This window comes from Helianthus annuus, chromosome 4 (assembly GCF_002127325.2).
Source record: "Helianthus annuus cultivar XRQ/B chromosome 4, HanXRQr2.0-SUNRISE, whole genome shotgun sequence".
Taxonomy (NCBI): Eukaryota; Viridiplantae; Streptophyta; class Magnoliopsida; order Asterales; family Asteraceae; genus Helianthus; species Helianthus annuus.
In genome coordinates, this window is record NC_035436.2 from 56,366,785 (window position 1) to 56,379,845 (window position 13,061).

Genomic DNA, 13,061 nt, shown 5'->3' on the forward strand with positions numbered 1-13,061 from the left:
TGTAATTTACTCTAAAATAAAAAAAACCTTTTCCATTTTAAATATATACACATTCTTCTTCCATTTTTTTATACAATTACCTCAATATTTCATCCATTCTTCTCCCATTCTCATCCATTTTTATAAAAAACCACTCCCATTTTTATACCAATGGCATCTAATTCTTGGTGGTCCTCGTCTTCTTCTGACGAAGAGGAGATGTTTTTCGCAAACGTTGTGGTAAAGGCGGCGCAGATTCTTTTGGAGGAGGAAGAGGAAGATGGCTCGTCTGAAAACGTTATTACCCGACGAATACGGATTAACAGAGACCGCAAAGTTTTATCATTAATAAATTTTATATATTTATATATTTCCTCGTACTTATATCTTTTTTACGACAGGAGCGCACGAGAAATTGTTGAACGATTATTTTTCGGATGCACCCCATTACAACGCCGACATTTTCCAACGAAGGTTCCGAATGAGTCGCCGGTTATTCACACGGATTGCTGATGATTTGGCTGGGCTAGACCCGTTTTTCACGCAACGAGTTGATGATCGGAATTATGAAGGGTTCACCACGTTACAAAAGTGTACTGCGGCCATTCGCCAACTTGCGTACGGGACAGTGGCCGACGCTTTGGACGAGTACTTACAGATGTCGGCAAGCACTGCGCGGGAATGTTTGTATCGGTTTTGCCATAATGTGGTGAAACTGTATAGCAAACAATATTTGCGGAAACCAAACGCGTATGATGTTCAACAGTTGTACCAAGCTCATGAAGCAAGGCACAGGGTTCCGGGAATGCTTGGTAGCATTGATTGTATGCATTGAGAGTGGCATAACTGCCCGACTGCGTGGCGAGGCCAATACACGCGAGGTGATCACGACCATCCAACCTTAATACTTGAGGCCGTGGCGTCACAAGATTTGTGGATCTGGCATTCTTTCTTTGGGCTCCCTGGTTCACTCAACGACCTCAACGTGCTATACCAATCAGCGATCTTTAGCGATGTCGTTAATGGAACCGGTCCGGACACCCGTTTTACAGTTTAAGGGGTTGAGTGTAGACGCGGGTATTATCTTGCTGACGGAATATATTCGTCTTGGTCTACAATTGTCAAGACAATTCCATATCCCGAGGACGAAAAAAGGAAAAAATTCGCCAAGCGTCAAGAAGCTGCAAGAAAAGACATCGAACGTTGTTTTGGTGTTTTACAAAAAAAATGGGCCATCCTTCAACAACCGGCACGTGCTTTCACACCGAAGAGGTTGCGCCTTTGTATGTACGCTTGCCTTTTGCCCCATAACATGATTATTGAAGACGAAGGTCGGGCGATTTGTGAGTATGATGAGAATGCATCCTACGGGAATAATGTCCCGGTAGATACGACGCAACAGGGTTTAAACTCGTTCGCGCTAACCAACGACTACACGCATGCAAACCTTCAACACGATTTAGTAGAACATATATGGAACAACGTAAACGTCGGGGACGGTGACGGAGACGAAGACGCGTAGTTTAATTTTTTTAAATGTTGTCTTTTTTTATAAATTTTAGGTAATGTATTTTTTTAGGTTATGTAGTTTTTATTTATGTTATGTAATGGATTTTATTATCTTCTTTTAGGTGTTATTTATATTTAAATTTTGAATTGTTTTTATAAAGTTAAACAAATAAAAAAGTTAAACAATAAAAATTAAACATTAAACAATAAAAGTTAAACAAATAAATAAATTAAACAATAAAAGAATATGTAAGGTAGCTCTATCCTCCACCCCTCTAAAAAATGAAAAATGAAGAAGACCCATCCTTCAGGAGCCGGTGACGTACGTAACGACCCATCCTCGTAAGATGGACCTCACCATACCCTCTAGTCTAATTTCCAAAATATATAACACAATGACATACATTTCATCACCACTTCACCAGTAGGGTAGTTGTAACCTCCGCCCTCTGTCGATACAACCTATAACTCTCTTCACACATAAAAAAACAACCTCAATCCTCCTTCCACATTTCTTGATCCAATTCCATTACAACAATCAATAATCAATGGCGCACCTTCTAAACTCCTCCTTCACCCCCACCACCACCACTCTCCGCCGCACCCACCACCCCCTCACCGCCCCCACCACCCGCAAACCCACCCAAATTCACGCCAAGATCCGCGAAATCTTCATGCCCGCCTTAAGCTCCACAATGACCGAAGGCAAGATCGTTTCTTGGATCAAATCAGAAGGCGACAAGCTCTCCAAAGGCGAATCCGTTGTCGTTGTTGAGTCCGACAAAGCCGACATGGATGTCGAGACCTTCTACGACGGCTATTTAGCCGCCATCATGGTTGAAGAAGGCGGCGTAGCCGCCGTCGGCTCGGCTATCGCCCTTTTAGCCGAGTCCGAAGACGAAATCGCCCAAGCCGTTTCCAAAGCCAAAAATCAATCGGCTTCTGCTCCGGCTCCGGCTCAAGATTCGGCTTCAGCTCCGGAGCCGGCTCAAGCTTCGGCTCCAGCTCCGGCGCCGGCTCAGACTTCGGCTCCAGCCCCGGCTTTGGCTCCGGCTCGGGTGGCTTCGGCTCACCCGGCATCCGAAGGGGGGAAGAGGGTGGTGGCATCACCTTATGCAAAGAAGCTTGCAAAGGAGTTGAATGTGGAATTGGGTTTGGTGGTGGGGAGTGGGCCGATGGGCCGGGTTGTGGCAAAGGATGTGGAGGCGGCGGCGGTGGCTGCTGCGCTGGCGGTGGCTGAGCCAGGGAAGACGGTGGCTGAGCCGGTGAAGCCGGATGGGGTGGAGTTGGGTTCGGTTGTGCCGTTTACGACGATGCAGGGTGCGGTTAGTAGGAACATGGTTGAGAGTCTTGCAGTGCCTACTTTTAGAGTAGGGTATACGATTACTACTGATGCACTTGATGCTTTGTATAAAAAGGTAGTGTTTTGTTTTTGATGCTTGGTTGATTGCTTGCGTGTTTGTTTGGTTTGTTCGGGTTTTGTGGTTGATTAAATGTTGTTTGTGAATTTGTTTAGATTAAGCCGAAGGGTGTGACGATGACTGCGTTGTTAGCGAAGGCCACTGCGCTTGCGTTGGCTAAACACCCGGTTGTTAATTCAAGTTGTAGAGATGGGAAGAGTTTTACATATAATAGTAATATCAATGTTGCGGTTGCAGTGGCGATAGATGGTGGTTTGATTACTCCTGTTCTTCAGAATGCGGATAAGGTGGGCTGCTGTAGAATGTAGTCTTGGTTTTTTATTGTTGTGGTGAGGTGTGTTTATGTTTTGTTGTTTGTTTTAGGTTGATATTTACTCGTTGTCGAGAAAGTGGAAGGAGTTAGTGGATAAGGCCCGGGCAAAACAGTTGCAGCCCCATGAATACACCACAGGTATTCTTTTTGTTAGCTTCCTAATAACCAGTTTGCATTCATTGAATGATGTATGTTATCAAGTAATTTAACAAAATGTTAAACTCGTGCTTTACGCATGAAACTATTTAGCCTAGAATATATGATATTTTGAAGTCTGTGACATGCGTTTAAGTGCATTAGTAGTACACGGTTCATGCCTTAATGGTATGGTTTGTAGTTGACAACTCGTGATCAGTGTTGTAAGAATCGCTAGGCGCTAGTCGGGTGGTGGGGTACTGACTAGCGATTAATCGGGATTAATAGGGGTTAATCGGAATTAATCGGATCGAGATTTTTATTTGTAATTTTTAGTTATATATACACACACACATTTTATATGCAGTTTTCTAAAGTAAACATGTTTTAACCCATCATTGACCCATTTTTTTAAGTAATTGGAAGGAATTTATAAGGTTTAGTCGAAATTTAGCCGGCGTATGGCCAAATCTTGGCTAGAATAGGACCACCATTGACCGCCTAACGATTAATCGGCCATTAATCGGTGAACCTCCGATTAGTGATTAATCGATGGCTAATCGGAGACTAGTCGGGATTTTTACAACCATGCTCGTGATTCAACTAATGATGGGATATTGAACTTCGTTCTTATTCCTAACAACATAGTAACTAGAGATGAAGAAGATATTTATTATATTTCAGGTGTACAAATGAATCATTGTATTACATGGTATATTATATAGATGATTAACCCTAGTATAAGTGAAGCCCTAGGGGACAATATCAGGACTAATCTTAAGTTTACTTTCTAACACTCCTCCTTATGTTAGAGCTACGCCTGGCAATCTTAACCCAAACCAGGGGAAACGGGTAGGAATGGGCATATAATTTTATGTATTTGGGTTGAAATGGAATACAAAACGGGTTTGAATGGGTAGGCGAAAACAGCACGGTATCCCTTTCCAACAACTTGTTCAACCAGTGATGCCACAACATCGTCTGCTTCTTGAGCTGTAACCTTCACAATCTGCATATCTTCTTACATAAATAAACATCACTGCTTATAGCAACTTTTTAGATGCATGATAAGGGTGAGTGTTGTATATCGGGTTCAAAAAAACGGGCCGGCAACAAAATGGATCAGTCGGGTCGGACCAAATACCCATATCGTTGGTTTAAATGGGTTCACGCAATCCATGCAAACAAGGAAAATTCACCACACAATCAGTGGCGAAGCTTGAGATTTCCAACCGGGGGTTGATATCACAAGAGACCGTTAGATCCATCCTTTTTTTATCTAAAGTTTTAATTTCATAGCCGTTACCAAACCAATTCCTATCAGTGAGCCTTAGAGCAACTGTTTAGGTTTAACATGATTATCAACATTTAGGTTGAGATGAACTTTGACCGTCTAAATATAAAATTTTTTAAGTCATGATCAATGATCTGCTACTATAATTTCATTGTGTAGCAAGTCTTCCCACATTCATGTATTTCTTACCTAGTAAAAGTGTAAAACCAGCATTAAATTCAATATATATGGCTATATTGTCATTTGTCAAGACATCTCCTAATCTTTATATGAATGTAAGAGGTGGAAAAATGGGCACGATGGGTAACATGAAAAAATAGTGACTTTGAAAACGGGTCCTAACGACCCATCAACATTTTATGTTCATTATGTTGTTAGTGTAGAATTAAATAATAATGTATTAAATAAGATTATAATAACCATATTTTAAGCCAATACTCCCTTCAGCCTAAAATACTCTCAATCTTAGGCCATGTGGTATGGGGCTTGGGTTGGGGCGTGGCCCCTTGGGGCTTGGCTTTCAAGCCGGGCGTGGGGCGGTATGGCCAAGCGAGCTGGCGGAATATCATTTCCTCACCCCGCCACGTCAGGCGGTCACAATTCAAATTTTGAATTTTAAAATTCAAACGGTCCCCGCATACCACCAAACCGCCACCCCGGTCTCCCAACAACCCTCTATATATTTGTAACCCCCACCCACTGGTCCCCCCATCCCATGAACCGAAACCCCACCGGCTACCCCTTCTCTTGAACCCGCTACCCCACTGGTCCCCCCCCCCCCCCCCATCTCACGAACCTAACACCGCTATGGCATCGTGGACCCATGAAGAAGAAATGGCACTCGTCACTAGCGTCGTCGACGCTATGAAGGGACGGCCACCGGGCCAAACAAAATACTGGGTGGAAGCATTCGCGGCCTACCGACATAACGTCGGTAACGACCGCCACAACCTCAACGCGTGCCAACATAAATGGCGCGAGGTACGGCCCAAGCTCGACCGTTTCAAGGCTTACTACGAAGCGGTTCCGAGCGGCGAGTTGAGCCACGGGGACCGGGTGGCGGTGGCGAACATAGAGTTTCGAGGCAAGGAGTGAAAGGCGTTCAACAAGATCGACCTTTTTGAAATTTATTTAACGCTCTAGGTTTATTTTGTAATTTTTATAAATTATGTAATTTTTAGGATTATGTAATTTTAAATTTTAATGAAGTTGTAGGTTTTTTTTTATAAATGTTGTGTGATTTTTTATAAATTTTTTGTAATTTTTTTTTTAATTTATGCCACCGGTGCACCCAACCCAAGCCCAACCCACGCCCCGCCATACCCCGCGGACACGTAACCAGGCGGTGGGGGAGCTCCAATTCCACATGTCAACTAATGCCCAACCCAAGCCCCAAGCCAAGCCAAGCCCCAAGCCAAGCCCCAACATACCCCATGGTCTTACTATTTTAATATTTTCCAAAATAATTTTCCAGTTCCAAAAAGAAATAGCCAAATAGGTATAAATGATTAGGTTTCCTGTATTACCCCTACTATCAGAAAACTCAAAGAAAGCATTTAACAATTGGTGAAAGGGTAAAGCTGGCATTTTGCTAATAAATGTTGTGATAGTTATACTTTCCTTAAACTGTGTTTTTGTCTGGTGTACAATTATATTGGGACAGAACTCGGAAGGTGTAATATCTTTCTTAATAAAGTGACTTAGAAGGTTAAAAGCATATGAAAACGGTTTGGGTGACCTCTGACCCATTTTACCTGCTCGTCCCATTTCATCCGTTTACATTTTAGCTAAGCTATAAAATTCTACTCCATCGACGATTGACCCGCAGGCCAAAAGCATATGAATATTCTAGAACTGAGATGAGTTGATTGAATCTATTCTGGTCAGTATGTAAACTTGTGCTTCTGCATAGAACCCTATATCCGAAGTGCTTCGGGCTGGAAGAAGTATGTTTGTTAATGTTATGATGGGAATAACCTTTGTCAAATATTCTTCCTTATGGTTTTATTAACTCTACTTCAAAAGCGCGATATTGAATTTGGATATCTTGCAGGTACATTCACTCTTTCCAACCTTGGAATGTTTGGTGTTGACCGCTTTGATGCCATCTTGCCACCCGGAACCGTAAGTTCTCATATCCAATCTTGCAACCTCTTTGAATGAAAATATTTTAACCAATCTGTGACAATGTTTGTGCAGGGTGCAATCATGGCTGTTGGGGCATCTGAACCCACAGTCGTGGCCACCAAGGATGGCCGAATCGGCATGAAGACCCAGATGCAGGTATGTATCATCTTGATTACTTCCATTACACCGTTTCTAATAATCTTTCGTAAAATCCTGCTCGTAGATAGAGGTGACAAAATGGGCCGGTTGGGTGTTGGACAACTATTTTTAACCCGTTCGATCCATTTTATCTACTTTTTATGCTAATTTATTTTTGATTTATACCTGTATCAACTTCTTCATAAGTAAATGGGTCAAAATTGCAAACTAACGGATTGGTGTGTATATTATACAGGTAAATGTTACAGCTGATCATCGTGTAATATATGGGGCGGATCTTGCTCAGTTCTTGCAGACATTAGCAAAGATCATTGAGGATCCTAAAGACCTGACATTCTAGATAAACTCGGATCAGTTTTTATTCCAAGCTTCTTGGGAAACAACATGAGCCAGATTTTTCAAGAATCCCAAACTCTGTTTTGTGAAATTTGAGACTAATTATGTTTTTGTTAATCATATCTTCAATGAAGCTTAATTTTTCATACTTGCTTCTTGTTTATTATTAGTAATTAATTAATACGATGAATGTGGCAACTCTGATTTTGTTATAGATATTATGTTTGGCGGGCTGAAATTAGTTGTCTCGGATGAATTCACCATCATATGCAGTGGCGGTGATGCAGTTTCGCGTGCAATCAAATGGCTCAAGAACGATTGATAATCAATGACGATAAAAAGAACCACAAAGGTTCAAGAACATTGTTCTTTTTACTAATAATCAAATCAAAAACTGAATAAACAATAAACCCTAGACCCTAATTTATAACTATAGAAAAAGATAAAATAGGAAATTCAAATTTTAAATAAAAAATAAGATATGATGATATGCCCCTGCATCATACTCTCCGTCTTCAAAAAAAACTCGTCCTCGAGTTTTGCCTTCGGACCAAAGCCGCCCGGATCAAATGGAAAATCAACCCTATTGCTTTTTATTATTAGCATCACGAACCATCTATACAACTTAACTTTACAGTTCATCTCGCCCAACTCGGGACATGTACCACCTGGGTCGAAGGTTCTCCATGCCTCTTTTTCCCTTGCCTCCTCACTAGGCTTAGAATGTTGATCACTACACTTGAGCTTCAAATATGATCCATTAAAATAATCCAATTTAAAAGTTTTGATTGCGTTGGGTTTGATTTGCAACCCAAGAGTAGATTGTTCTCCAAAGCCCACACCAGTAATTATCTTTAATAAAAGTTGTGTACCAAGAGAACTTAGCACATCAGCATTATTCTTTTCACTTAAGGTTGCCACGTTTCCTGTGTCAAATATGATCCCAATATTTGAGCCCTTCAACGCATGATGTGGCCCAACATCATAAGTATTTCCATCAACTGTGGTATAATCCCAATCTAATCCATCCAATAAGTGCATGGAATTTTCATACCCCTTAAAATCGTGATACCCCATATTTAAGGAACAAATATTGTTTCTTTCGTATAAGATTTCTAAATTGTTGATGCAACAAACACTAGACCGAGGATGGTAGCTGAGTTGGTTAGGCAAAAAGGCTGAAGGGTTCAGCTTTGCCTAACGCAGGTCGCGGGGTCCCCCCACGTTTTGCAAAACGTGGAAGGAGGTTCACTAGTATGTAGTTGTTGTTTGCTTTGAGGTTCTTTCTCTGAGACAAGCTCGAATCCAGAAATGAAAGCAAACAGAATGTATGTGGTGAATATGACAAGGAGTAACTTGGAAGCAAGTACTCTTATGAATGACCAGAGATGAAGGAATCTTTCTCCGGTTTGGAATGTCTTTTTGAAGTGGAAGAGCTGTCTTCTTATAGGGGAAGACATCTCCTTAAATGGTATGTACAAGACTAGTGGAACCTGTTTGCAGTGGAGGGTTTCCCCTTTTGGGGTTGAAGGCTTTGGACCCCTGGGTAATAGCATGTATTGCAGACCTGCTCTGTTTTTGCGAGCGTGGGTTGGTGGACTGAGCTCGGATGTGATTGATTACTGTTCCCTTCTCGCTTTTCCCACTTCACAGCTTTTTAACCATTGAACCGTTTAACCTTTTAAGCACTTATATGTTTGGTTACTTTATTTGGTCTTGGGCTACCCCCGTCATCAGCCCCCCAAGTCAGAGGCTTTTGGGTAGTATACTCAAAGACTTCTGACTTTTATGCCTGTGTGTTATTGCTTGAAGGTTTCAATGGTTCGTTGCTTGAGTGGTTGAAAGGTTGGAGGCAGTTAGTATTTTGGATTTGAATTTTAAATTATTGACAGTTGATTTGATTGATGTATGGCAGTAGATAGGGTGGTGGTTTTGCAGGAGACTTTAATTACTTTTATTGCCCCTATAGTAATTCGTTTTATATTTTTCTTTTGCTGCCTTTTCATTTTCCATCAAGTGTTTCCTGCAAATCTTTCCCCTTTTCTCTCAAGGTTAGTGCTTGTTCGCCCTTTGCTTTACTTTTGTTTCATAATTTTCTTGTAAAAATGGGTGCCCTTAAGGATTTAGCGAGATCCTTTTCCCGGTTAACCCAAGAGGAAGTAGAGTTGTTTTGTAAAGATTATGGTATTGGGGCTGAATTTACACCTATTGCTCCTGCCTGTGATGCTTCGGTTGATAAATGTCCGGCTGGTTTTATCGCCCTTTATTGCCGTCATTTTGAATTTTCAAATCTTCGCTACCCGTTTTCTCTGTTTGTTTTGAATTTGTTAGAATATTACCGGGTTTCCTTTGGTCAGATTCATCCGAAGGGCATGGCTAGGGTTTTACACTTCGAGGTTTTATGCCGTGCCCTTGGTTATGATCCCTCTTTGTTATTATTCCGTCGCTTTTTTCGTCTCGCCAAAAATGGCGATTGGTTTACTTTTGAAGCGTCTAAAGTTGATTCTGGCCTTATTTCATCGATGGTTACCACACTTGGAGTTTGGAAAAATCGTTTTTTCTGGGTTTCGGACACTATTGTTCCGTTTAAAACTGTGTGGCGTCACCCGGATGCCGTTCTCAATGAACCGGAATCCCTTGAGTCTGATTTAAACGATGCTTTTCTGCAATGTATTCGTAAATGCCCTGCGAGGGTTCGTCCCTTTCCTGAGCATTTGCTGGTTCTATTGGGGGTTAGTAAGTTGTGGGAAAAAGCCGACCGGGATCCGGTTCTGATGAGAGATGGCACGGGTATGCATTTTTGTTTTTCTTGTTATTTTGTTTTTTAATTTTTCGTCTTATGTTTTGTTTGATTGTTCTTTGCAGTTATGTCTGCCTTGGACTTTATTAAAAGTGATGACACTTCGGACGTTGTGTTTGAGGATGTTCCCTCTGTTCCAAATGAAAATGTTGTTGTTAGGACCGCTGAGCAAAGGTTTGAGGGTAGTGGGTATGCTAGTGTGTCAATTGTGAAGGGTTTCTCGAAGCCTCTTGCTCCCAAGGCTTCAACTCGACGATCTAATCGTCGTTTGAAAGCTGCTCCTCAATCCACCTCTACTGAACCGGTGGATTTGAGTGACGATATTGAAGTTTCGGAAGATCAGGTTGAAGCCGGTGTTGAGAAGGACAAGGAGTTGGTTGTTCGTGGTAAAAAGGTTCAAAGCAAAAAGTTTGTTTCTACCCCTGTTCAGGAGTCTTCGAGCAGGGACGTTGAAGGGTTGAATCCTGAAGGTACTTATGTGCCTGCTTGGTTAGTAAAAAATGATGACACCTTCAAGGATGCTGCTGTTTGTGAGGATGCTCTTAAGCATCTTGCTCCTCCTTCTGTGCACAAGACCATTGCTGAGATGGATGATGACTTAATGTTGTCTCGCATGGTTTTAAGCACCTGCAACCTTGCGGCTATGCTTCCTCAAGGGATTACTCGTTTTCGTCAAAGGATGCAAGAATATGAGGACTTTTCCAAGAAAAAAGATAAGATGAAATCCTCCCTAGCATCAATGAAGAAGGAAATAGCTGGTTTTGCGGAGAAGGAAGCAGCGTGGCGGAAGGAGGTTAGTGATTTGAAGAGAATGCATGATATTGAGATGGGTGATTTGAGGAAAAGTTTTGAAGCTAACTTGCTGAAGTTGAAAGCTGACCGGGAGGCCTTGGCTGTTCAGCAACAGGCCTTTCGTGAGGAAAAAGAAGGGTTGAAAGCTTCGGTTGGCCATGTTTCTGCTGACAATCAGTGGTTGATTGAGCATGGTTTCCTGCAGGTTGTCACTTACCTTTTACATTCCAAGGAGTTTAACTCTGCCCTTGGTGATGTTTATACTAAGCTTCTGAACCTGGGGAAACATCAAGGCCTTACTGCTGGTTACAAGCTTCATGAGTCTGGACAGCCCTTGGAGAATTCACCTATGTTTCGCCCCGAGGCTTCTGATATTTTTAAAGACTCTGTTGAGCAGATGGAGAGGCTAACCTACCCTTACATTCATGAGGTTTCTTCTTGCTTTGGTAAGCCTTTATCTGTTTTACAGGATTTGAAACCTGAGGGGCTGAATGAGAAGGTGTGTGCTGAGGTTTTGGGTTACCTTTCAAGGAAGAGGTCTTACTCTGGGGATAGCGATGATACCCTCTCAAGTCTGCCTGATGCTTCAAAAGATGCTGGTTTAGAGACCTCCGCGGTTGGTGGTGATGAGGGTGCTAAGGCCAAGAAGACTAAGAAAGCCAAGAAGTCCAAAGCTGAAGGTTCCAAGCCTTCTACTACCTGATGTTTATTCGTAGCTTTCTTAGCAAACACTTTATGTCTGTAATATCTTAAACAATATTAGGTTTCTAGGAACCCTTAAGGTTCTTGTTGGTGGTTTGTTAGGCCTGTATGGCCGTTTGAACACTAGTTTCTCTTGCAAGTTACTAGAACTTGCTTTAACTTTTTCTGAAGGTCTTTTATGGCCTTCCTAATTATGATATGATGGTTGCTATGTTGTTTGTGTTATGTTTGTTTATTTGTTTTGCTTGGTTTGTTTTGTGGGTTTTCAACCCTTCAAGCCTTTTGTGTAGCTGTTTTTGGGTTAAAGCCTCTAACCTTTCGAGCTTGTTTTCTGTTGGCTTGAAACCTTGATAGCTTTTGGTTTGGTTTACATGTTTTATTGATGGGTCTGCTCATTTTCCCTTGTCAACTATTTTTATTTTCTGGTCTTGCCTTTGTTGAGTTTACTTTGTCTTTATGTTTTTTACACTTTAAAGGGTTCAGTGCTGCAGACACTTTACCTTAGTGTTTATTAACAACAAGACGTAGTATCTATCCTTTTCATTATTTCTTTGTAATTTATTTGATTTCGTAAGTCTATTTGTTGATTATGTTTCTAAGACTTAAGGAACGATTGGTGTAGGCTGTTCAAACCTGTCTATGAGACATTATTGTTTTTTCTTAATAAATCTCATGGAGTTGTATTGATTTAGGAACTCACCCCTTATATAGGCTCATTCAACCTTTGAACCTATTGAGCGATATGGCCTGGGAGCTCATCCCCTTACATGGCCCTTGCCATGGAGTTTTTTGCTAGGTTCTCAACCTGATATTAGGATAGAAAGACAAGTTTGATAAATCAACTTCATTCATTCAAGCAGTATCTGCTTTTACAAAAGGTTTTCATTTTGATACAAACCAAACTTTTTAAACATAGAACTTTCTCAAGGTTTTTCCGTTCCAATGCCTTGGAAGCCTTTTGCCTTCTGGGTCTGCTAGCTTGTAGGATCCGCCCTTGTGTGCTTCTAGGATGGTATATGGACCTTCCCATTTTGGGCCCAGCTTCCCTTGATTTTCCTTTTTGCTAGCTTCGTTGTTTCTGAGGACTAGATCCCCTGGCTTGAATCGTTCATTCTTAACCTTCTTGTTGTAGTAGGCTTCCATCTTTTGTTTATACTTGGCTTCTTGTATTGCCGCTTGATCTCGGGCTTCCTCTAGGAGTTGTAAATTCAACATGGTCTCTTGTTGATTTACTTCGGGATCCATGTTGACAATTCGTTGGGTTACAACTCCTATTTCAGCGGGGATTACGGCCTCGGATCCAAATACCAAGCTGTAGGGTGTTTTCTTGTGACTTGCTTTTTCGGTTGTTCTAATTGCCCATAAAACGCTAGGCAAATTCTTCGAGCCAATTGCTTTCATACCTCCCCAATCTTGTTTTGATGCCTTCCACGACGCTTCTGTTGGTCCTTTCGACCTGGCCGTTTGACTGTGGGTAAGCCACTGAGCTAAAAA

The 13,061-nt window shown here is 41.6% G+C and overlaps 2 protein-coding genes across 2 annotated transcripts; both read left to right on the forward strand.

Moving 5' to 3' along the window:
* The first annotated feature begins 150 nt into the window (after positions 1–150).
* LOC110933429 lies at positions 151–814 on the forward strand. The gene is made up of 2 exons (XM_022176652.1): positions 151–262; positions 381–814. The coding sequence occupies exons 1-2, from the start codon at positions 151–153 to the stop codon at positions 812–814; spliced, it is 546 nt and encodes a 181-aa protein (XP_022032344.1).
* Positions 815–1,903: 1,089 nt separating this feature from the next.
* On the forward strand, positions 1,904–7,471 carry LOC110936465 (dihydrolipoyllysine-residue acetyltransferase component 5 of pyruvate dehydrogenase complex, chloroplastic). Its single transcript, XM_022178857.2, has 6 exons — positions 1,904–2,906; positions 3,005–3,196; positions 3,273–3,360; positions 6,705–6,775; positions 6,851–6,934; positions 7,173–7,471. The coding sequence occupies exons 1-6, from the start codon at positions 2,037–2,039 to the stop codon at positions 7,275–7,277; spliced, it is 1,410 nt and encodes a 469-aa protein (XP_022034549.1). The 5' UTR covers positions 1,904–2,036; the 3' UTR covers positions 7,278–7,471.
* Positions 7,472–13,061: the final 5,590 nt, after the last annotated feature.